The 24,998-nt window shown below is 43.6% G+C and overlaps 1 protein-coding gene across 2 annotated transcripts in view; it reads left to right on the top strand.

Moving 5' to 3' along the window:
- CLHC1 (clathrin heavy chain linker domain containing 1) overlaps positions 1-24,998 on the top strand; it is a 328,255-nt gene that overhangs the window by 98,641 nt on the left and 204,616 nt on the right. For both annotated transcript variants that reach the window (XM_086927653.1, XM_086927652.1), the window contains exons 3-4: positions 5,615-5,802; positions 5,962-6,119. In XM_086927653.1, coding sequence (XP_086783779.1) covers positions 5,615-5,802; positions 5,962-6,119 — 346 coding nt within the window. The remainder of the gene's footprint in view (positions 1-5,614; positions 5,803-5,961; positions 6,120-24,998) is intronic.

Below are 24,998 nucleotides of genomic sequence, written 5' to 3'. Positions count from 1 at the left end.
AACTGTTTTATTGGCCAATTGGAATAGGCTGGTTATTTGTTCAAGGGTGTATGGGGATTATACGGACACCGTATCGTCGCATCCCCTATCCGCCAGCCACTGAGCTATCCACTGCAGCTGCGCTGCCAGGTAGTAGTGCTCCAGGCACTTGATCCGTGGTTAATTGCAATTTCGGCAGGGACAGCCTTTGCTGTGAGTTCACCCAAATGAAGTCCCTGAGCAATTTGGTAAGTGGAGTAAAGCACGCTGCCGGGATATATAGAGGTAAGTTGGTGAAGTAATACAGGAGTCTAGGTAGGATCACCATCTTAGACAACGCCAACATGCCTGTGATTGTTAGTGGTAGCGCGGACCAAAATTTCACCTGTGATCTGATCGCCGTTAGCGCTCTCCCCAGATTCCCATCTATCAGATCTGGCGGTTGGCGGTATATTTGAACTCCCAGATAGCGGAAGGTGTGTGCCTGCCATTGCACCCTAGTACCGTTGAGGGTATATCCCGGGTACTGGTTCCCTTCCCCAAACGCATCTTTGCAGGACTTGCCTGCACTCACACAGAGTCTTGAGACGGCAGTAAAATCTCCAAGGATGCACTCCAGCTGATCTGGTATATGCTCAATGTCTTGCACGTAGACCAATAGGTCATTCGCATATAGCAAACGCTCAGATTTTCATAAGAGCAAATTTACACATGCATATTTGCTCATGCTAAAATGCAGTTCACAAATTTTTTGTAGGAGTACTATTTCTTGTCCTACTTCTGTAAATTCTTGGGAATTCACGAAAGTTGTATAGCTGCACTTAATGCAAGGACATTTACATGGGTGCACTTTTGATACTTTCTTTAATAATTGGGCCCCTAATTTGGCCTGGCGTTGACCATGACCTTTTGCGTGTATTAAAATTCTGTCTTACTCTCTCTGTATTGGCTGTCTTCACTGTGAGTGACAGCATTCTGCTCTTTCACAAGGAGCATTTCGGCAAACAAAGTAGTTTTGTTCAGTGCCAGTAACTACTGTAGCAGTGTGTGCTCTTTGAGATCAAAAACAATTTTTGCTTTTGCCAATTTTTGTTATAATGGTGAGGGACCAGCAGCTCCCACACCAATAAGGTTTTACAAAAACCATGTCAAAACAATTCATACATTGACAAAACTAAAAAGCTGACCACCAATTTCAGACCTAGTGGCTTTACCAATGCTTGTTTATTTTATTTGTGTTTCCCATAATCTTATTGAAACTGCTCACCCTGATTTTCCATTATTAATATTTTTAGGAAATATTAGCATGCATCAATATATGTTACTAAATGATGCTGCAAAGAAATGGTACCTGAAATTTTACAATAGTTTAGCTAAATGTTTTTTCCCTTTTTTTAATGAACATTTTATTTTGAAAGCAAAGAATCATCAATCTTGCTTTCAAGCTTCTGTACACATTTTTATACTGGAATCACTGTCAGTAGTGCAGTCAGAGCTTACAACATTTATTTAGAGAGCTCACCCTAATAACAAAGGCTTTCAATTAATGAACCATAAATACAAGTTTGAACAGCATTAACATATGGACAAAAATATTACCTTAATTGCAGGCAGTGCCCTTTCCTGATCCATAATGTGGTACTACAACGTGACAGCTAAAGAGATTGTTCTGCAGGGGGTTGGGCCTACTTGTCCCTAAGACAAAATACACATGGAAACGTGTAGCCCTTGACCCCAAACAATATGTCCTGGGCGTCAGGCTATAGGAATTCCAGATCAGCGGATTTGGAGGATTTTCCCCAGAAAGGTGTTGATAAAGGCCTGGACTTTGTTGGTGGAGGTCTCTGCTGTCCTCCAAGTTTCTGCTCCATACAGAAGGTCTGTACTGCCCTGCTAGTCTGTGACACTACACAGGTAGGTGAAGAACTCAACCTATTCCAGTGTATCTACTGCAGTTGTGCTGGCCGTGTTAGCCTTTAGGGTCTTGAATTTTTCCCTGTGGATGTTGAGGCCAAATTGTGCAGATGGCTGCCACTTTGTCTGTCCTTTCTTGCATCTGCAGATGGATATGGGAGAGTAGGGCCAGGTCATCTGCAAGGTCCAGGTCATAGAGCTGCGTCCAAGGTGTCCACCAGATCCCATTTCTTCTCCTTGTTCTGGATGTCTTCATGATCTAGTCTGTTGCCAGCAGGAAGAAAAAGGCGAGAGCAAACAACCCTGGCAGACTCCCCTACTCACTTCAAAGGCTTCCATGAGTTGTCCTTCATGCACTATCTTGCGGGTCATTCCCTTGTAAGAGTGCCTGATGATTCTTAGAAGTTGATTTGCCACACTGTAGTGGCAGAGGAGTTTCCAAAGGGTCTGCCTGTCCACGGACTGTGAAGTTGACATTGAGGGAGGAGTTCCCTTCCATTAACTGGTCAATGATGGTGCGCAGTGTTGTAATCTGGCCTGTGCAGGATCTTTGCAGAAGCCAGCTTGCTGGTCTCGCAACTGAGCATTGACTTGCTCCTTCATTATCTTCAGGATAACTCTGTTGAACAGTTTTCCTCTGTAGTTTGAGCAGTTACTCAAGGAGGAAGGTCGTTGCTACCGGGATGAAAGACAGTTAACTTAAGCTGAAGTCGAACATGACCGAAGTACCCATCCTGGGATCCGTCTCCTCAGCCTTGGATGCCTGCTGTTGGCCCGCCACACTCGGAACCCCTCCTACCCCTAAGGACCACGCACACAACCTTGGCATCATAGTCGACTCCACACTCACAAGGAACCGCCAAATCAACGCAGTATTCTCATCCTGCTTCCACACACTCCGCCTGCTTCGAAGGACATTCAGATGGATCCCCACAGAAACCAGAAGACGGTCATCCACGCACTTCGTCACCAGCAGACTTGACTAAGGCAATGCACTTTATGCCGGTATCACGCAAAAACAGCTCAGGAAACTACATCCCCGCTGCAGCCACATGACACAACACCTCCAACAACTCTACTTGCTCCCAATCAACAAGCGAATCATCTTCAAGCTCCTCACACATGCCTACAAGGCTCTCCACAACGCAGGACCAGAATATGTGAACCACCTCCTCGCTTTCCAAACACCCGCCAGACAACTCCGCTCCGCCCAACTCACCCTGGCCTCTGTCCCACGGATCCACAAGACCAGAACGGGAGGAAGATACTTCTCCTACCTCGTTGCCAAGACCTGGAATACCCTGCCCCCCACCTCAGACTATCCGTGTTGTTGACTCAATTCAGAAAGGACCTCTTCGACTTAACCTCCACACACAGACGGATCAGCAGCCCCCCCTCCACCCAGTGTCCCCTTTCACCCCCCCCTCCCAGTACATTGAGACCCTCACAGATGAGTAGCCATGCTATTCCAACCCCTTATTGATTGATGAGTCAGCTCAGCTAGCTTTCTTAGGGGTCTTGATCAGATATCCCTCCTTCCAGTCTGATGACACCTATTCCTTTTCCTAGAACTGTCCAAAAATGGGTAGAGCATGTCTACTGAGGTTTCAATGTCTGCCTTCAGTGTCTCTGCAGGAATGTTGTCAGGTCCTGCCGCCTTCCCATTTCTCAGAGTTTTGATGGCTTGCCGTATTTCTTCCTTGGTTGGGTTGAATTGGCAGATGCTTGTTAGCTGGCTATATGTCTGGTGGAGACTGCGGCAGGGGCTGGTTCATCAGTTCTTCATAGTGCTCCACCCATCTTCATTGTTGGTCTTCGTTACCTATGATTTTCTTCCCAGCTTTATCTTTAATGGGTCTTTCTGGCTTGCTGTATTTGCCAGAGGGTTGCCATGTTATGTCGTGGAGTTCTTTAAAGTTTCCATAACTTTCTGCTTACTGGGCTTCTGTGGCAAGACCATTGATGAATCTTCACTTGTCTGCTCTTAAACGTCCCTTTGCTTCTTTGTTGATTTTAGTGTATTCACCTTGAGCTGTCGCTTTTTTCTGCTCTTGTTTGGCTGCCGCTGGCTGCAGCTTTCTTTTCCTTTCTTGCTTGGATTTTGCAAAGAGTCCCGGCGGAGATCCATTCTTTATGCCCGTGTTTCTTGGGACCCAGTACCTCCTGGCAGGTTGATGTCACTGTTTCTTTGACCTTATCCCACTGGCTTTCTACTGGGCCTCTGTCATCCTCTAGTTCTTTAAGGACTTGACACTTGTTACTGAGGGTGACTTAGTATTCACCCTGTTTCTGTGCAACTTTGAGGAGGGTGGTGTTATATTGTTGCAATTTCCTGTTATGAGGGGATTTAAATCCGTTATGATGAGCAGATGCAGTGTAATCCTTATCTGTCAGAGAACCAGTAAACAATATATAATATTCTTTCAACCATCCATTAAAGCATCTTGCCAAAGTTAAGTATAGCAGAATCCTAGAAGATATATACCACATGCCACCAGGGGACACTGTGTGCATCTTCCTGGGAGTAAGGACGACTCCTGGAAATACAAATGTGTACATATGGATTTCTTTAATTACACAGATAAATGTAAATTGATACTCGTATAGCGCACTACTCACCCGCAAGGGTCTCAAGGCGCTTGTACGAATACCGCTGTGGAACCCATCCTGGCTTTCCCTGTGAGGCGTCCACTCCTGGGCACCCCCAAGGTGGAGGCCAGGCATCCTTAGCGTTGTGGGGGCCGTTGTGGAGATTAAGCAAGCTATTGCCCAGAGTTGCAGAGTGGGACTCCATGATTGGAATAGGCACCGAGGCGAGAATGATCAGGTCCGTGGAATTTTGAGCCCAAGACCCGCAGAGGCGGGGAATTGAACCCTGGTCCCGGGCTAGACCTCTGCATCAGGGACTGCCGCTCTAATCATTGAGCCACACTTCTCCACAAGCACTCCTCAATTACATTGTTCTACCATAATTGTTATTGATTGACTAACTTTCTTTAAATGCATAGTCTTTTCTTTTTTTAGAGAAAGGACAATGTGGAGGTGCCACTATGGAGTCAATCAGTGGCTAAGCATCTCATATCTGCGAGCAGGATGAAAATGTGCAGCATAATAACTCTCCCTACACAGTGTTTTACTTTCTTTCACTCACACTGCCTCTGGAAGTAGTCGATAAGGGAGCGCACACTGTATATCGTCGCATTAAATAGTGCGATTGAGGTCTTCAGTACAGCTGTAGTGTGTTACTTTTCAGATCACAAATTGAGACCACCTTCCTTTCTTTAATGAGAGGTACGGGCCACCAGTGTATGTTTCATGGTTTGTCCTACATTTTAAAACCATGGTATGCAGCGCACCTATTGGGAACATGCTGGAATACTTTGCGCTATCCCAAAAATGCAATAAATAGGATAATACCTAAAGCTTATATTGAAGCAACAATTGACTTAATTTGCCTGGTATAATGTCAAGGGCAGTCAATTTTCTGTGACTAAATGGTAACCAGTTGCGTTCTGCCTAAAAGTTTGTGCATTAAGGAAACACTTATAGGCAACATGTCATCTTTAACTTATTTAGCAGTTTTACTTTTTCAGTCATGCAAAATATATTTAGCTGCATGGTTTATTATTTACATAATGCATTTCTGCCATTTGTTCAGTCTTGTAAGCTGAAGGTTATGCTTCCCTCATACAAACTGATTTCAGAAAATTATATCTTTCAGGTTATAGATCATGTCACCTCATACAAGAAGATTCTTACTTCAATCAAACGAGAATATGATAATTTAATTCATTTAATTGAGCAAGGCCGGAAGGATGCTATTTACCTACATGGGAAACTCAAAGTCCTGAAATCAGAGCCAACAACACTTATGTATTATGAGAAAAGAGCAACAGAACTGCAAGATAAGTAAGAACAAACACATTAATAAACATATAGACAAACATATGCTTTCCTTTGACATAAGCACAAAAGAGTGTTAGAATCTGAACATTGGGGTTAACCATGTTCAGGTAACGTGGCCACCAAGAAACTAGTAAAGTGTACTTCTGTATTTCTCTCTTTTAGAATAGACATAATTGAAAACGATTGCACAAAGTTTTTGAATCAGATAAGGAAGATACAAGCCACAAAGAAGACTGCAATAGTTTCATCAAAGAAATCTTCAGCTGTCCTGGAATCACACGTTTCTGAAAAAAGGGCAAAACCTGAAGTGCATATCCCAGGTAATTTTTAAAAAGTTCCATTAAAACATGTTGTTTAAATTATTTTAACTAAAAGCATTTTATATTATGGTGCTGACCATGATTTAAAATTAGACTTTCTTTGCCATTCTTTCTGGGGTGATGGGCCTATAGGTGCTAAACGGCCTGAGAATGATATAAACAGTGAACGTATTAAGAAAAATGGTGCTTTCCAATCCCTTGAGTAAGGAGTAAATTAAGGAAAAACAGCCTTGCAGTAAGATTACTGCCTTTTCAAATCAGTTATAAGCAATAATATTTTATGCTTTCTCCATACCCCAGCACATGAAATCTTTAATAAGGGCCAGTGATCTCTGTAATGGAAAAACATGCAATGAAAACATAACACACCATAAGTCTGAATGAGGCATGTGTTCCCTGTAAAGCAACGAAAAACATAGCAAATACTCACAGACTGATAACAATGCGTTTTGCTATCTGTCATGAAGCTGGCGACAACAAGCTGAATCAGAATGTGGCTTACGTCGCTGAGAGCACTGCTCGATGAATTGGCAGTCCTACAGTAGCCTTTAGATTGATGCAGGGGGTTACATACTAGCGGCATTCATCATTACAAAGTCAGCAAGCACTCTGCTGTGCTCTCCATGTACTGGCATGGCATCTAGAGGGAAAGTTCAAGCTCTATGCATCATGACATGAAGGTCCTCAAGATCCTCTCACTTGAACCACCATGACGCCTGTTGACAGGCTCTTTTATCCTCTAACACTAATGGGGTTACTATCCAAGAGGTATGACCAATTCTAATATCACAGTACAGCATACCATTTTATCCAGTGAAGAAATGGCTGTACACACCTTTTCCTTGCTACTACACTGTCATGCAGGTATGCTGCCCTCTATTTTTGATTCTTAACACAATTTGTAGAATTCTCCTGGAAAAGGCATATGGGCTATGACTAAAGGTATGCATTTTAATTCCAAATTTCCATGAGTAATGACCTTTATTAGACAGAAGTTAATTTGCTGTCTCCCTGCACAACTATAGAAAGCACAGTTATGAGAAAGATAACCTTATCACAACTGGCTTTTTTTTAAACAAAAATGTGGGCTAGAAGATTAATTTTTGCTGAACATTTTTCTCTCCAGTTCCAAGCTTCAGAGCATCTTTTCATAAAGCATTTGCTGCTCAACTGAAATAGTTTATGCCTCTGACTTTTGAGAAGGAATGCGAAGATAGACTTTGTGGCATCTTCAACCTGTGGGAGCCCTTGTCCAAAATGCAAACCGGCAAAGTGGCTTTCCTTTGTATTTCAGGAGAAAGATTTAGGAGGTCAAGGATGGAGCTGCCATCAGGTTTTCATTAACCTTGTATGCAAGATCCAATGGAAGCAATGTTCTTTTCCTTTTATCACTATCCCCAGCAGTGACCACATATACCAGAACATGAGAGCTAGTGGTAGAAGAGGGGAAAGGGGTTTAAGTAAAGAAATAAAACAGAGACACAGGGCTCCATACTCTGCCACATCCCTTTTGTAGTCAAGAAAGGCTGTAGTTTGTAGTGGGTCAGGGGCGCAACTAGGTCTTAATTTCGGGGGGGGCTAACATGGCAGATGAAGGGGCGTGGCTAATGTTAATCAATGGGGCCGAGCTAAAATGGCAGATAATCAGGATCGGTTAATGCTCAGGTCAAGCCGAGAAAAAAATGTGGTGAATTCTGCATTTGAAACTGGACAACAATTAAAGCACACATTTTTGTTAATTTGATGCATTTATATGCTATTGTCTTATGAAAAAGGAACAGAATGTACTGAATTAAAAGGCCAATTTAATATATTTTACTACAAAGCACTTTAGGAATACATTATAACCAATTTTCACAATGCCATTTCAAGGCGACGACCCTTCTTCGCCAGTTCATTAACAATTGCTTCTATAGGTGCAACTATTATTTTTAGAAAGGTAATCCGGAACTAAATTTAATTTTAGATTATTACGTAATGTGCAGGTCTGTAGTACTAGATAAGAAGTTACCAGACTATGACATATATTAGTTCTGCTAACTCTTGTGGATCCATAAGATCAGATTGAACCATCTACTGCTTCCCCCCATCATAAGCAGGAGCCAGGATCCAGAACACAAGAAATAAACCACCAGCATTATAAAGGGACCTGCAGAGCTAATGAGAGCTGCCAGCATAAAATATATTATAGAAATGGTCTCCTATCTTGCACACTTCCTCATCAAATCACACGACTAAGCACGGATTCCCATGGCTCAATAACTGCACCTTGGTATTCATCATGAACTACATGGAGATGCTTTTCACAGAGGCTTAAATAAAGACAACACTCTTCCAACCACACACCCACTAGGTGTAACCTGCTACATGCATGGATAAGTGCTCAGCATCGCACAAATGTATGACAACATGCCATCACAATGCATGTCTTTGCAACGCGGTTGTAATAACTCAACAACTCAAGTGCTGTTACAACACAATACCATTACAATGCAAACTCTTACCACGCATATGCCTTTACAACAAAAGCATATGCGTGGTGAAAGTTTTGTTTTAAAATATAACTATGTTACAGTATAAACGCTACATATATATATGTATATAGGTTTATATATCCCTGTAAATGGGTTATTTTTTTTGTAACGTGTATATATATATATATATATATATATATATATATATATATATATATATATATATATATATATATATATATACACACACACACACACACACACACACACACACCCACATTTCCTTAAAACCCTACAACCCTTCAACTCATACCAACCCTAAAATTGCCCCCCTGGCACCCCAAAGCCTATACCTACCCTGAACCCTAAAATTAACCCAAAACCCATACCCACACTGAACCCCAAAATTACTCCTGGCACCCAAAAACCCATTACCACCCTGAACTCTGAAATTACCCCCTGACACCCCAAAACCCATACCCACTCTGAACCCTAAAATTACCCCTGGCACCCCAAAACCCATACCCACCTGAACCCTAAAATTACCCCTGGCACCCCAAAACCCATACCCGCAGTGATCCCTAAAATTACACCCTTGCCCCCCAAACCCATACTCACCCTGAATCTTAAAATTACCACTAGCACACCAAACCACATACCCACGCTGAACCCTAAAATTAACCCCCTCACACCCTAAAACCCATACCCGCCCTGAACCCTACAATTACACCTGGTACCCCAAAACCCATACCCATCCTGATCCCTAAAATTACCCCCCCCCAGGCACCCCAAAACCCTTACCCACCCCACACCCTAAAATTACCCCCTGGGACCCCTAAACCCATTACCACCCTGAACCCTAAAATCACCCCCCTGGAGCCCCAAAACCCATACCCGTCCTGAACCCTAAAATTACCCCTGGCACCCCAAAACCCATACCCACCCTGAACCCTAAAATTACCCCTGGCACCCCAAAACCCATACCCGCAGTGATCCCTAAAATTACACCCTTGCCCCCCAAAACCCATACTCACCCTGAATCTTAAAATTACCCCTGGCACACCAAAACACATACCCACGCTGAACCCTAAAATTAACCCCCTCACACCCTAAAACCCATACCAGCCATGAACCCTAAAATTACCCCTGGCACCCCAGAAACCATACCCATGCTGAACCATAAATTACCCTCTTGCCCCCCAAAACCCATACCCACTCTGAACCTTAAAATTACCCCAGGCACCCCAAAACCCATACCCATGCTGAACCATACATTCCCCTCTGGCACCCCATAACCCATATCCACCCTGAACCCTAAAATAGCCCCCTGACATTCCAAAACCCACACCTGCCCTAAACCCTAAAATTACCCCTGGCACTATAAAACACATACCCACGCTGAACCCTAAAATTAATCCCATGGCACCCAAAAACCCACACCCACCCTGAACCTTAAAATTACCCCTGGCACCCCAAAACCCATACCCATGCTGAACCATAAATTCCCCCCGGCATCCCATAACTCATACCAACCCTGAACCATAATTCCCCCCTGAAACCCCATAACCCATTCCCACCCTAAACCCTAAAATTGCCCCCTGACACCCCAAAACCCACACCTGCCCTGAACCCTAAAATTACCCCAGGCACACCAAAACACATACCCACGCTGAACCCTAAAATGTTCCCTGGCACCCCATAACCCATACCCACCCTGAACCCTAAAATAGCCCCCTGACATCCCAAAACCCACACCTGCCCTGAACCCTAAAATTACCCCTGGCACACCAAAACACATACCCACGCTGAACCCTAAAATGTCCCCTGGCACCCCAAAACCCATACTCACCTTGAACCTTAAAATTGCCCCCTGGAACCCCAAAACCCACACCCGCTCAGAACCCTAAAATTACCCCCTGGCACCCCAATCCGTAACCCACCCTGAACCATAAAATTACTCACTGGCACCCTAAAACCCACACCCACCCTGAACTCTAAAATTACCCACTACCACCACAAAAAAAAATGAACACTACAAACTTACACTACATTTGCATATTTGGAGGGGACTGTCCTCTTTGACGTTTCTATGTATGTAAGTCAAGAACAACATTCAAAGTAACCTAGACATGCAGGCAGTAGGTAATGCTGTACTGAAAAATGCATTAAAGTTACTGGGACTTACATAAATAAAAAACTGCTGCCTGCTCCTCTGATACTATACTGTGGAGGCTGGCTGATCAGCAGCACTGTGTTCCTGGCATCCAGCCCCTCGAAGGTCTCAGAGTAGATAGGTGGGGGTCAAATGGCTCCTGGATTCTCCTTGCCTGGGCCTCCTCTGCTTCTTCCCTGGTGCCCTTGGATGCGAAAATAGAAAGATCCATGGCCCTGTTCACCATTTATCTGGTGAGCAGCGCCTTCGATGTGAATTCCATCCAAGTACACAGACAGCAGGGGCAAAGGGATGGCCAGTGCAGGTGATGCTTTTCCTTTGTAAATTAATTCCTGCTGGCGTCATAGCCCAGGGGTTGCTGTCTGCGCACTTGTATGAAATACACATCTATACAAGTGCACAGACAGCACCCCATGGGCTATGACGCCAGCAGAAATTCCTTTACAAAGGAAAAGCATCACCTTAACTGGCCAGCCCTTTCCCCCTGCTGTGCACTTCACACCCCATGCTCACAAGCGATCAAGTGCTTAGGTGAAATCCCTGCCTTCAGGCAAGGATTTCACCTCGCGGCGCCACCGTAAAGGAAAACAAGAGGTGGGGGCAGGAGGTCACTCACTGAAGCAGAGGCTGGCTGGCTCGGGCTGCTGGGCCTCTCAGAAAGCATTAAAAAAATCATTCTCCGATCGGATGCTATCTTGCACCATTTCAGTGCGTGTAATCTTAGCCCGGGCAGAGGAGGCGGCGGGGGGGGCTGAAGCCCGGTGAGCCCAATGGGTGTTGCGCGCCTGTAGTGGGTCCCTACAATATAGTGACACCTTAAGTAACCTCCCAAAAAGCAAAACCAAAGGGGATGATGGACGGAGTGTTGAGCAATGCGAGCCCTCATCCCCAGTCAACTGATCTGGGTTTAATCCATCATCATTCTTTAGCTCACTCCGCCACCTCAGTTCAGGCTTGGCCATATGCAAATCAGTCTGAGCCTGTGCCTCATGGGAACAGTCCAGCTTGAACTGCCAAGCCATGTCTTCCCTGGACCCAAAACAAGCATCCTGGAACCGGTTTCTGGCTAATCAGCCGTCATCAGCCAGGCTAGCTTGAATCCACTGGCAAAGTGGGCAAGGGACCCACGTCTTGGCATACCCTGCCAACTTAGGGCAAACAAAGCAAATCCCCTTTGGTTTTGGTTTGTTTACCTTAAGTAACCTGTCATTGCAACATCTAACATAACTATAATTGTGAAACGATATACTTTAGTAATAAATCTGTATAACAAACTCTCTATGCTTTGACAGGATAGTAGGAACAGTGGCGTGGCAAGGTCAGGTGGTACCCGGTGTGGAAAATTTCTTGTCACCCCCGGCTTGACAAAATGGCAAAAATATGTTTAAAACACATATTCCTGCCATTGTGTCACCCCCTCATTGATTTCTTATCATCCCCAGCTTGACAAAATGGCAAAAATATGTTTAAAACACATATTCCTGCCATTGTGTCACCCCCTCATTGATTTCTTGTCATCCCCGGCTTGACAAAATGGCAAAAATATGTTTAAAACACATATTCCTGCCATTGTGTCACCTCCTCATTGATTTCTTTTCAACCCCGGCTTGACAAAATGGCAAAAATATGTGTTTAAAACACATACTTTTGCCATTTTGTCACCCCCCTCAGTGATCACACCCAGAGCGGCCTGCACCCACCACACCCCCCTTCCTACGCCACTGAGTAGGAATTCCTGAAAGCTAAGCATCTAGTTTCTTTACTGCTGGAAACTGAAAATATAGGATCATTAACATCCTGTGATTCCATACACTTAGCAAAATGTCTACATATTGAGATTGTAAGACGATATGCACTTGTGCATTAACATTTGTATACATGCAATATATATTTTTTTAGTTTTAGTCCTCTTCCATCAAAGGAATGTCAGCAGGACATATAACTCTTATATTAACTAGTTCAAAGCTCATTTTCAAATTGCACACAACTTCTGGAAACTTCTCTTTGACCAAAAATGTCCAGGTTCTAATCTGTGGGATATTTGAGGTCGTAATGCTTGAAACCCAACATCCATGTAGCGATGTCTGACTGCAGCATATTTTGTAGCCCAGAGGCATTGAGGATTCACCTGTTTCATTTCCTTGTAGGCAGCTTTGCTGCCATTTTATCGGGCGGTGTGTGGCTTCCGGCTATACCGCTGAACTCACAAACGCTACACTCCACTGTTTTTAATAGTTTTATGTATTACTTTCAGCCCGCTTTCTTTAATTACATTTTACTTTACCAGTAGTGCTCAGTTTTGCAGGGAAGCCTGCAATTGTTTACAGGGGTGGCTGGACCCCGGTTTCCCGATTTTAATTTCCCAAATGTTTTGTTGCTTGACTTGCTACTGTGCGCCCAAGTCACACCCCCTGCCATGCCCCCCTGGAGCAGCGGGCTATTTCAAGACTTCAAAAGCATGTCTGTGCAGCCCTTAGGCATTGAGGATCCAAGATGCGGTAGACCCGGTGGCAGTAGGTGTTATAAGACGGAGGTGTGCTAGGACGAAGGTATGACTACAAGCCCCTCTACCACGGCAGACAATGAGGTATAGTATTACCAAAGCATAAATACTACGAGTCAAAGACTAAACCATATGTATTTTGAATCAGGTGCTCACACATTAGGTGTGCATCCTCACTTTATTATAGGTTTTCACAAGGAGTGGCACACATGGTGCTGGTCCCCATGTGGTCCTGAAGAAGAGGTTTAGGGGATACCTCGAAACATTTCAACCAAATATTAGGGACTGTATACACATAATAGTTATATATTTTCCCTACCATTTAACCCCCTTTTCATCCATACCAGCTAGGAGCGAGAATAAAACATTAAGTCACTAGCTAGGTATTTTTAACATCACTTTCACCACTCCACGAACACTGCGCTGCACATTTCTTCACAATAAAGTGCTCATACGTAGTTCCGCAAGTCGCAGCGCACCCCAAGCAGCAGGTGTTTGGGATGGCTCCAATGATGAAGCATGTCATCTAGGGGCAACCCTGGGTGAGTGAGGGTGTAGTGTATTGTATCTTGGTTACTGGTCGTTCTATTCTCGTGCTAGCTATTCTGTTTAGTGTGCACATGCCTGTGCATGTGCACAGAATGTATTTATGTATTGGTTTGAATGTGGAGTCGCTTTCTGATGCCAGGTGTCCGTTGTGGAGTCAGTTACCGCTTGGACTCCTGGCTGATGTGACGCTCCTCCAGTGATTGGAAACCTGCAATAAACTTCTACTTGGAATACATTCCTTTCTCAAGTGTTTCTTTAAGGACTTTCTGTCCTCTACATATTGGCGACGATCGGGATTTGTTTCCATCACCGACCCCACGCAAGGAATTTATTTTTGGCTAATTTTTACTTCGTCGAAAATTGGATTGCTTTGGTGTTATGATCCAACGATTCATGGAATTATTTTTCGTGTGGATTAATTGGTCGAGTTTTTGTTGTGGAGGAGCGGATTTGTGTCTATTTTCTCGACATTACGATTCATTGGAGCGTGAATCGCAACTTGGAGCGTGAATCGCAACTTGAAGACAACTGGCTGAATGCTAATTAGAGATAAAAGTCTTCTTCAAAGCCTTAAACTTGTGGTTGAAGTTTAAGTCGCCCTGAAGCTTCAAAATCTGATATTTCAAGGAGTGCTTTTTGAATTACGCGCTTACCGGTCTGTTTGGAACTCCGGCATCGCGTCTTTGGAGCGTTAACAACGCGCTCTTCTCTTCGAACTCCCAGTTACGCCTGCTGAGTCTTGGAACTCTAGGACATCAACATACACGTCACGACGCTCACGTCATGACGCTACGCACGGCGGACATCTTTGGGAAGTAAGATATCTCACCAGACACGTCACGACGCTCACGTCACGACGCTACGCACGGCGGACATATTGGTGAAGTCGGAAGCTTCAGCTGTTGACGTTGGAATTTTATCGACGTTTTTAGCGTCTGACTTATCTTCGTGTGATCTCGGCGATTCACACGCCTTTCTTCAAGCGTTTATCTGCCTGTTTTTGAAGCTGTATTTAAGCGGTATTCGAACTGTTCTGTAAACATTAATGAAATTTTCTTTTGCAGCAAATTCGTTTTATACAGGTTTCATGTTTATTTGTGCTAAAGTTTTCACGCGATTATAACGTGTTTGTATATTACCTGAGTAGATATCTTGCTATTGTCATTGTATATTTTGTTTTAACAATATGGCCTCGGTTAGGGAGGTCACACAACCTCCTCCTTTTCTTGAGAAACCTGGAAAGCCTACTTTGCTATGGTCTGAGTGGTTTGGCTTATTTGAGAATCACATTTTGGCAATTGATGCTTCTGACTATTCACCTCCTAGGAAGTTTGCTCTTCTTTTTGGCAGTCTTGGGTTGGCTGCGCAACGCATTTTTAAGAGTTTGGTACCCATTCCTCCTCCTGCTGCTCATTCAGGGGATAGTGAATGGAATGTTTACATAGAGGCTATTGCCAGGTTGAAAAAGCAATTTGAAGAATCTCCTAACATCATGCTGGAGAGGCACAATTTTTATAAAAGAAAACAAAAGGAGGATGAAAAAATTGACGAATATATTTCGGCACTGAGGGTATTAGCTATCACCTGTGATTTTGGTCCTTTACTTGACAATTATATCCGCGATCAATTTGTGTTTAATTGTTCTTCTACTAAAGTAAAGGAAATAATTCTTAGTTGCAAGAATCCCTCGCTATCCGAGGTTATTGATCTTAGCCTGAGTATTGAAAGGTCAGTAACCTCTACTAAGGCAATGGCGTTGGATACTGTCACTAAGGTTAATTTTATTTCGGATGATGTGTCTGAGGATGGTGTATATGCTATTGCTAATAAAGAAGCTAAAGAAAAGTGGCAAGCAAGTAGGACTGGTGGTAATACAAATAAACAAAATTCTTGTTTTAGATGTGGGTCCAAATTCCACATTGGGAATTTTAAAGGGTGTCCCGCCATGAATAAACGTTGTGTTTTGTGTAAAAAAATAGGTCACTTTCAAAAGGTGTGCAGATTCTAGAAGAAATCTGTTAAAGTTAACTATGTAGATATGAATGATTGTTGTGACACCTTTGATAATCTAATGTTGATGGTTGAGTGCGATGATTCTGAACCTATTAAGGGACCTTTGTGTGAAGCCGTAATTGACAATATTAAATTACAGGTAATGGCTGATTCTGGAGCTCCCATTACTATACTCAGGGACTCTACATTTTTTGATAAATGGGGAAAGAATGTGAAGTTAAGTCAGTCGGATGTCAATTCTAAAGCTTTCGGGGAGAAAGATATTGACATGTTAGGTTTTTTCTTAACAAGCGTAGAGGTCCTGGGAAGGTCCATTATTACAAAAGTCTATGTGGCTATTAAAGGAAAAGATATCGTGGGTTGGAAAGACCTCGCTAAAATGGGTCTATATCTTGTCCCAGGAGATGAAAATCCAATTAAAGTACGTGACTTTCCTATTTGCTTTATTGAGGAGGTAAAAATTGATAGAACTGAATTGCTAAATGAGTTTAAAGATGTGTTCAGTAATAAAATTGGTTTGGTGACTGGCGCAGAACACAAGATTAGACTCATCCCCGGGGCATCACCTGTTTTTCATAAGGTTCGCCCAGTTCCCCTTAGTGTCAGGGCAGAACTTAAAAAGATGTTGGAGGATCTTGTTAGGGACAAGATTATAGAACCTTCAGAATCCTCTCAATGGGTTGCGCCCATCGTCGTAGCACGCAAGAAAAATAATGAGATTAGGCTATGCGCGGACCTCAGGGGTCTCAATAAAAACATCAAAATCGATTGTCACCCTCTCCCCAAGATTCAGGAGCTGTTAGCGAATCTGGGCGGCGCTAGGTGGTTTTCTTTGTTGGACTTAAAATCCGCTTACCACCAGATTCCCTTGTCCAAGGACTCTCAAGAGTTAACAACCTTTGTGACCCCGTTTGGTGCTTTTAAGTTTCTGAGGCTTCCATTCGGGTTAGCTTCAGCAGCTAGTGTTTTCCAAAGGTTGATGGACTCTTTGTTCGGGGATCTGATGGGGGTTCAAGCATATTTAGATGACATTTTGGTCTTTGCTAAAACAATGGAGGAACACAATGTGCTGCTTAAAAAGGTTTTGTCCATTCTTGGCAGTAGGGGTATGACAGTCAGGGAGGACAAATGCAAGTTTGGAGTGTCTGAATTAGAGTATTTGGGCCATTCTATTTCGAAATCAGGCATTAGACCTAAGTTTTCTGTCGTTAGGGCGTTAATGGAAGCCAAACCCCCATGTGATAAGGACACTTTACGTTCGTTTCTGGGCCTAGCCGAGTACTATGCCAGATTTGTAGAAGGGTACGCTCAGGTCGTGGAACCTCTGAGATTGCTATTGAAGAAAGGTCAAAAGTTTGTTTGGACAAAAGAGTTGGATGAGACTTTTGCTAAAATCAAGGACTTAATTGTCTCTGCACGTGCTCTTCAGGCGTTTAGAGATGATTCTATGTGCGTTATTGCAGTAGATGCAAGCATGAAAGGGCTTGGTGCCGTGTTGTGTCAACAGGTGGAAGGTAAAGAGCACACGGTAGCTTTTGCATCTAGATCTTTGAAGGACTTTGAAAAGCACTACAGCACGATTGAAAGGGAGGCGTTAGCCTGTGTGTGGGCGGCACAAAAGTTTAAAATGTATATCTGGGGCCGCAAGTTTGTTATGCTATCTGATCACAAACCACTTTCATTTATTTTCAGCAAAGTTTCTGGTACCAATAGTCTTTCGCCTAGGCTGACTAGATTGGTTTCTAAACTGCAAGAATTCAATTTTGAATTAAGGCACATCGCGGGAGGTAAAAATTTCAGGGCAGATTGCTTGTCCAGGATGTTGATGGACAGGGATGATGAGGATGACTTGGTGGAAGAGGATGTGGAATGTGTCTCTTTGGTGGATGCTGTGGAGGAGTGGAGTTCAGCCATTTCTGAAAAGGATTGGAATGAAGCTAGTGAATTGGATGGTGTTTTGTCACAGGCTTTGGAGTTTTCGGCTAAAACTTGGCCAGATGTTAGGAATCTGTCGGGGGATCTGAAGAATTTCGCTCAGGTGGCAGAGGAGCTCTCAGTCAAAGATGGGGTTTTGTTAAGGGGTGATAAGTTCGTTCCTCCCAGTGGTTTAAGGAACATGATTATCAAATTAGCACACGAGGGTCACCTCGGTGTGACCAAGACTTGTATGAGAATCAAAGCTCATTATTGGTGGCCGGGTATTGACTCACAGGTTAGAGCTACGGTGGACAGTTGTGAAGAATGTCTTTTGTCAGATAAGCATTGGAAGACTCACCAGGCCCCTTTACAACCTTCTCAATTTCCGGGGATGGCTTGGGAGAAGGTGGCTTTGGATTTCTCTGGCCCATATAAAGTTCTTCCAGAAGGGAAGAGGTACCTTATTCTAGCAATGGATTATTTTTCTAAATGGATGTATTATAGGTTTGTAGAGGCTCCAGATTCAAATAATACCATTTCTTTCCTTGAGAGACTGTTCTTGTTGGAAGGGGCCCCTCGCACCTTGGTGACTGACAACGGGACCCATTTTGTCTCTGACAAGATGTGTAAATTTTTGAAAACACATGATGTGAAGCAATTGAAAGTGGCACTTTATTCGCCTTCATCGAATGGTCTGGTGGAGCGGGGCAATAAAGTTTTGAAGGAGGGAATTCAGACAGCCATAGCTTCTGGTGTGGATGTTTTTAAATTTTTGGAGAAGAAAATCTGGAACTATAACGTATCACCGCATTGTACGACTCAAGTGTCCCCTTTTCAATTGTTGCGGGGAAGGGAATTTCATTCTCCTTTGTTTCCGGCTTGGTTAAGGAAAGTGGAGGGTGTTCAAGTGCCTCCGGTTAGTGAGGATGTGGACCTTGCGGTCAAACGGAAACAGGCTGTTATGAAGGAGAATTTTGACAGGTCAAAGGGTGTAAAAGAGGTTCAAATGTTGGTGGGAGATTGGGTTATGATTAAGAAACCCTATAAGGTCGCAAAAGGCTTGTCCATGTTTTCAAGTCCCGTCCAGATTCTTAAAGTCAGTAAGAATGCAGTTTTTCTGGGGGACAAGGGTTGGTGGAACGTTAGACAGCTGACAAAGTTGACTGCAGATCAAGCTGCCCTTATCTCTAGGAGGAAAAATTTATCCATTCAAGAGGGTTGTGATTGGTCTCATTGGCTCCAGCCAAAAATGGTTCAAGTTTGTGATGAACTACCCTCTACAACACCTGTTATTCCTAATGTTTCCTCCCCTGTTCTTGATTCTGTAGTTTCCCCTGCAGTTCCGTCTTGCAGTCGTAGTGGTCGCATTAGAAGACCTCCTGCAAGATACAACGAGTTTATATCCTTTTAGTTTTTGGTTCCTTTGTTTTTCTGTTTCTGTATAAGGGGGAAGGTAATGTAGTGTATTGTATCTTGGTTACTGGTCGTTCTATTCTCGTGCTAGCTATTCTGTTTAGTGTGCACATGCCTGTGCATGTGCACAGAATGTATTTATGTATTGGTTTGAATGTGGAGTCGCTTTCTGATGCCAGGTGTCCGTTGTGGAGTCAGTTACCGCTTGGACTCCTGGCTGATGTGACGCTCCTCCAGTGATTGGAAACCTGCAATAAACTTCTACTTGGAATACATTCCTTTCTCAAGTGTTTCTTTAAGGACTTTCTGTCCTCTACAGAGGGGACTCAAGAAAATAATTTTCTTTTCTTTGGACAGGGGTCTTGTTTTTATCGCGCATTCAGCGGAATCCCCATTCCCTTGGTTAGGTTTTTTTAGATCTGACATTTACAGATTTTTGTGAACTACATGTACTTAGGAGGGTGAACCTAACCCGAACCTCCATCTCCCCCCTTTTTTGATTGCATTGATGACTCACCTGTTTCATTTCCTTGTATGCACTGCCATTTAATCAAGAGGTGCCTGTCTCCCTGCTTTACCGCAGTGCTCATGAACACTGCACTCTTCCAATTTTTAATTGTATTATGTATTGCTTTTTCTCTGCTTCCCTTAATTAAGTTTACTTTACCACTAGTACTCAGTTTTGTAGGGGAGTCTGCAACTGATTACAGGGGTTGCTAGTCCCCCTTTCTCGATTTTGTTTGCCCAAATGTTTTGATGCATGACGCGCTGTGGCGCACAGAATCCATCCTCCTTCCCACACTCCCCGCAGGAGCAGAGGGCTATTTCAAGACTTCTCAAACACGTCTGCGCAGATCTGATGCATTGAGAACTCCCCTGTATTATTTCCTTGTAGGCACCTGCTGTAACGACCGGATTCTCAGGACAGGCAGCTCACCAATCATGGCTAACCCAGTCGTCATGTAACGACACTCTTCTCAGGCCACTATTTACAAGACATCTAGAATACTCACCTGAGAAAGTGAAAAGAAGCTATTTACATGCCTGTATAATCAAACATACCACTAACACCTAATGGATTTCATATCTTATCCTATACTTACCTCATTTTACATTCTTTAACGTCTCCCGACGATATTTTCCATATTTATAGTCCCGTAAGACTGTTTCTATCTTTATAGTCCCGTAAGACTGTATCTTTAACGTCACCCGACGATCTCTTTAACGTCACCCGACGATCTCTTTAACGTCACCCGACGATCTCTTTAAAGTCACCCGACGATCTCTTTAACGTCACCCGACGATATCTTTAACGTCACCCGACGATATCTTTAACGTCACCCGACGATCTCTTTAACGTCACCCGACGATCTCTTTAACGTCACCCGACGATCTCTTTAACGTCACCTGACGATATCTTTAACGTCACCCGACGATCTACACTAATGGGGATAACTAATAGGGATACACCTTCAAGAGTTATTTCCCAAATGAAGTTCACACTCTCCCCCAATCAACAGTGAAGTGAAGTGAAGTGAAGTAGTGTGGCTCACTGGTTAGAGGCGGCAGAGAGCAGAGGACGGCCCGGGACCAGGGTTCGATTCCCGGCGCGGCAGGTTTCTGGACCAGGGTCAGCGGACTCGATAATTCTCTCGCCTCGGTGCCCACTCTGATCAGCGATCACACTCGGCAACTCTGGGCATTAGCTTGCCTCATCTTCACTAACGGCCCCAACAGACCGCCGGGGATGCCTGGTCTCACCCTGGAGATACCCATTAAGGGACCATCTCTCAGGGAAACCAGGAAGGGTCTCGCAGCGGTTGAAGCGCGGAGATACTCCCCCGGGAGTGATTCTAGCGCTATATAAACACGCAACTTAAATTAAATTAAACAGTTACCTTTGCAGAAGGGCATATCCCATCCTTCTGTATGTCAGCACCTGGTTAAAAGGAAAGGTTAATCTCATTCATGAAAACAACATTCAAAGATATTGGTCATTAAATCTTTATTCTACAATCAAACATGACAGAATGAGGAAAAGACACATGTTAGTCGCTACCTATAACCTAAAAAGGGGAATAAAGATGAATAGTTAAATGCATTCTACACTAAGCTCAGAACGCCTCACCTTAGACGTGTGTCTTTCCATCTCAGCAGCGGAGCTGATCCCTCTCTCTCTCGTTCTCTTCTATGCGCTTGGGACTCTGCTCTCCCTCTATGGCCCACGAATACACATCTGCACCGCTATGCCTCATCTACGCTGCCATGGTTCCAGGATACTCGAACCCTCTTCTGAACTTAGTCTCTGTCAGTCCTGTATGATGTCACTACAGGACTTTCAATCGCTCTCCTTCTTCACTTCAGGATTTCAATTAGCTGATGGTATCAATCTCTATGCACCAGCCTTCAGACCAACTTCTTCGGTCTTCTCCACACTTTGCTCTCTCACTCTACTCTACTTGCTCCTTGATAATATAGAGCTCACTTTCTCTATGGAAAATTCCGGTATTAGGCCGACTCCCACCGAATTCCTGTACCAGTCCCCGGCCCCCATTCACCCTCCGCAGGGGCCACCTGCGTATTGCGTCTAGAGCCGGGGAGACAAACACATTCCTTCGATAAGGGCCAGTCTTGACCGGTTCCTCTCTAGCGAACAACAGGATGAATTCTAAACATTACCTTTACCCTGCAAGCGCCTCGGACAGTCGAGGCAGAAATATAAAATGGCTTCTCTCTAGCTTTCGGGCCTGTAGGCCAGAGAAAACGATAAAAGGCACTAAACCCTGTCAAAGCACATAGTTAAGCTCTACAAATGAACGGAAATGCAACTAGGACTGAAATGGTAGTAGATTATAGTCACCACCAGTCTGAAAATAGACTAAAATTCCCCTGTCGCTACACCTGCACTGCCATTAATCGAGAGGTGCCTGCCTCCTTGCTATACCGCAGTGCTCACAAACGCTGCACTCTGACATTTTTTCATAATTTTATTGACTTTTCATATTACAAGCATTAGCAAAACATATAGTTGAATAACCCATATTGTGCATACCTGATTTCAAATGATTTTTATGGATTTGTGGGAAACAAATAATACAAAAATAATACATTACTAAATATATTAGGCAAAAATACAAAGCAATAAAATAATGCAATAATACTAAACGATAATACAAACAATAATAATACAAAACAATAATAATAATACAGATTACTAATTGGCCTGTGATCATGTATAATGGGCAAATTTAAATAAGATAGGTGAGAAGAAAGAGGGAGCGAGGAGAGAGAAGAGGCAACTATTACTTTCATGTAAATTGGGATAGGCGCATTAGTCTTCAGTGTGCGGGATTGCAAAGTGCGGTTGTGAGAGGTTGTTGGAGGAAGAACCACCGCCGGCTACCAGTGTATCTATGGGGTTACACTAATTATGGGCGTCGTCCTTATCTTCGCTGCCAGGGGTTCTATACTTAGCGCAAAGAGTAGCAGGGAAAGGGGGCAGCCCTGTCTCGTCCCCTTTCCCAGGGAAAACAGGTCCCAACTGACCCTGTTGACTAGTACCCTGGAGTGCGGTATAGCATAGTTAGGGTGGATCTTAGCTATAACGGAGTCACAGAAGCCACATCTCTTTAAGGTGTGGAATAAGAAGGAACAATCTACCCGGTCAAGCACCTTCTCTGCATCCAAACCAAGCAAGATTGCCGGTATGTGTCTTTTAGTAGATGTCAGTGGATTAAGTCAAGTCAGGCATCAGATGCTCTAACCTCGCAGCTAGAATTTTAGAGAATAATTTAGCATCTAAATTGAGCAGTGCTAAGGGTCTGTATGAGTCACAGATATGTGGGTCTTTACCAGATTTTTGTATAACCGTGACTATGGCCTAGCTCATATTGGGTGTAACTAGACCGCTTTCAGCTATATGATTAAACAAGGAAGTCATATGTGGAATCAGTTCTGTGCTGAAGGTTTAATAAAATTGGGCTGTAAGCCCATCAAGACCTGGGGATTTGCGGAGTTTCAGGGTTCCTTTAGACTGTGACACCTCCTTTTCATGAATAGCTCCCCTAGTTGCTCAATTTGGGCCAGTGTTACCTGCATGAGCTCCACTGTGTGTTGATAGTCAAGTTGCAGGGTTGAAGGGGGTCGTCTGTGTATAGTGTTTTGTAAAAACTGTCCGAAGACCTGAGCTTTTTCGTGATCATTGGTTGATAACTCCTCTAAGGGTCGGCGTATGTCCCCAATGTATTCCATTTCTCTCCGTACCCTGAGCTGACTTGCCAAGTGTGTCCCCACCTTATTGCCATGTGCATAGGGTAGTTTGCTTGAGACGGAGAAGCGTCAACTCTTTCCTATTGGTGTAGATCTCGTTGAGTTTCCTCTTCACGGCCGTGACTTTTAGTTTAAGGATTAGAGTAGGAGTTTCTTTGTGGGCCTGTTCTAGAGTTTTCAATTCGTCTTTCAGTGTTAGTCGTTCTCTCCTTTCTTCAGTTCTTCAATTAACCCGGGTTAATTCGAATGGGAGCACATCTGGGGATTGCTGGGCGATACAGCGTACTCGCTAACAGGACTCGTGTGGGACAATGAATAAGAAGGTTTAATTATACAGGAAAAGAAAGGAGAGAAAAAAGAAAATGGGTGGCTATTTGAACACCAACCTTATAAACGGAGAAATCCAAATTGACTACGGGACATAGTATGGCAGAGGAACCTTAAATTATACAGTTGGGACGGAAGTAGAACCGGCATTGAGGTTTGATATGAGATAAGAAAAGTGTACATTTACGCAGCCCTGAAGAAGTCGTGGGAAACTCCGCTGAGGACGAAACACGTGTTGGCTTGGCATTTGAAGTATTGGAAATTAAAGACTAGACCAAGAAACATTTGTTGTGTTATAATTGTTTATTGAACATACTGTATATGATTGTGTCTGCTTAGGACTAGTGTTAAATGTTGAAAGATCCTAGGGTCTAGTTTTGGGAGGGTTAGGGTGATTCCCCCCACCTTGAGCACCGCTTGCACTTTCGTGAATTGACTTGCACATGACGTATTTGAGCGTCTTGTGATAACCTAGCGAATATTTACTCCCCTCTGTTTAATTTTTTCTGTAGTACTAAAACCTATGTCGTGGAATCGGGAGGTAACCCTGTGCTTCTTGGGCCAGGGATATAGTTTCCTAATTGCCGCCTTTATTCAGTTGTTTCTTCAGTAAGAACTCCCTTCCACTGGGGATGAGCCTGCCCTGGTAGTATTATCTTACTGGGTGGGGTGAGGAAGCCGATGGTGAAGCATGCCATTTAATGTGAGTCTTCCTGATCCAATATGTTGAACATTCTAGTAGATTCTAGGTCCTAGGCAAAAGTTGAAGTAAGACACTATCTGCACCAACACTGCGTCTTTTTTGTTTGTTTTAACTTTTCTTGGAGGATATGAGGTAAATGTACCTCCTTCCTAAACTCTTATTGTGATATGTATACCAAAACCAACTGCTTCAGTGGGAGCTTGACCCTGATGTATCCAACATTGAGAGACCATTGCCCCTTTGCAAGATTTAGACTTCTATTTCAGAGACTAATTCAAAAAGTAAACTCTTTGGGATGACCTGCTTGGTGTCAATCCATGGCAGTCGGCCTAAAATTACCTTAAGTTCCCGGTTAACTCCGAACAGTGACTTCTGATTGGTGCTTTACTTTTTCTAGATACTTTTAGCCCTAATACTTTCCAAATGTATATCTCCAACCTATTTTGACTATTTTGGTGTCTTTTTCCTCATTACACTGTTCTCTATTTTTCTAAATTGGTTTGGGAATGTTATTGCTTTGTGTTCTCTGTTACTTTTG

The sequence above is a fragment of the Lissotriton vulgaris genome, chromosome 6, assembly GCF_964263255.1.
Source record: "Lissotriton vulgaris chromosome 6, aLisVul1.2, whole genome shotgun sequence".
NCBI classification, from domain to species: Eukaryota; Metazoa; Chordata; class Amphibia; order Caudata; family Salamandridae; genus Lissotriton; species Lissotriton vulgaris.
The sequence above is the reverse complement of the archived record's forward strand: the minus strand, read 5'-3'. Positions and strand labels throughout refer to the sequence as shown.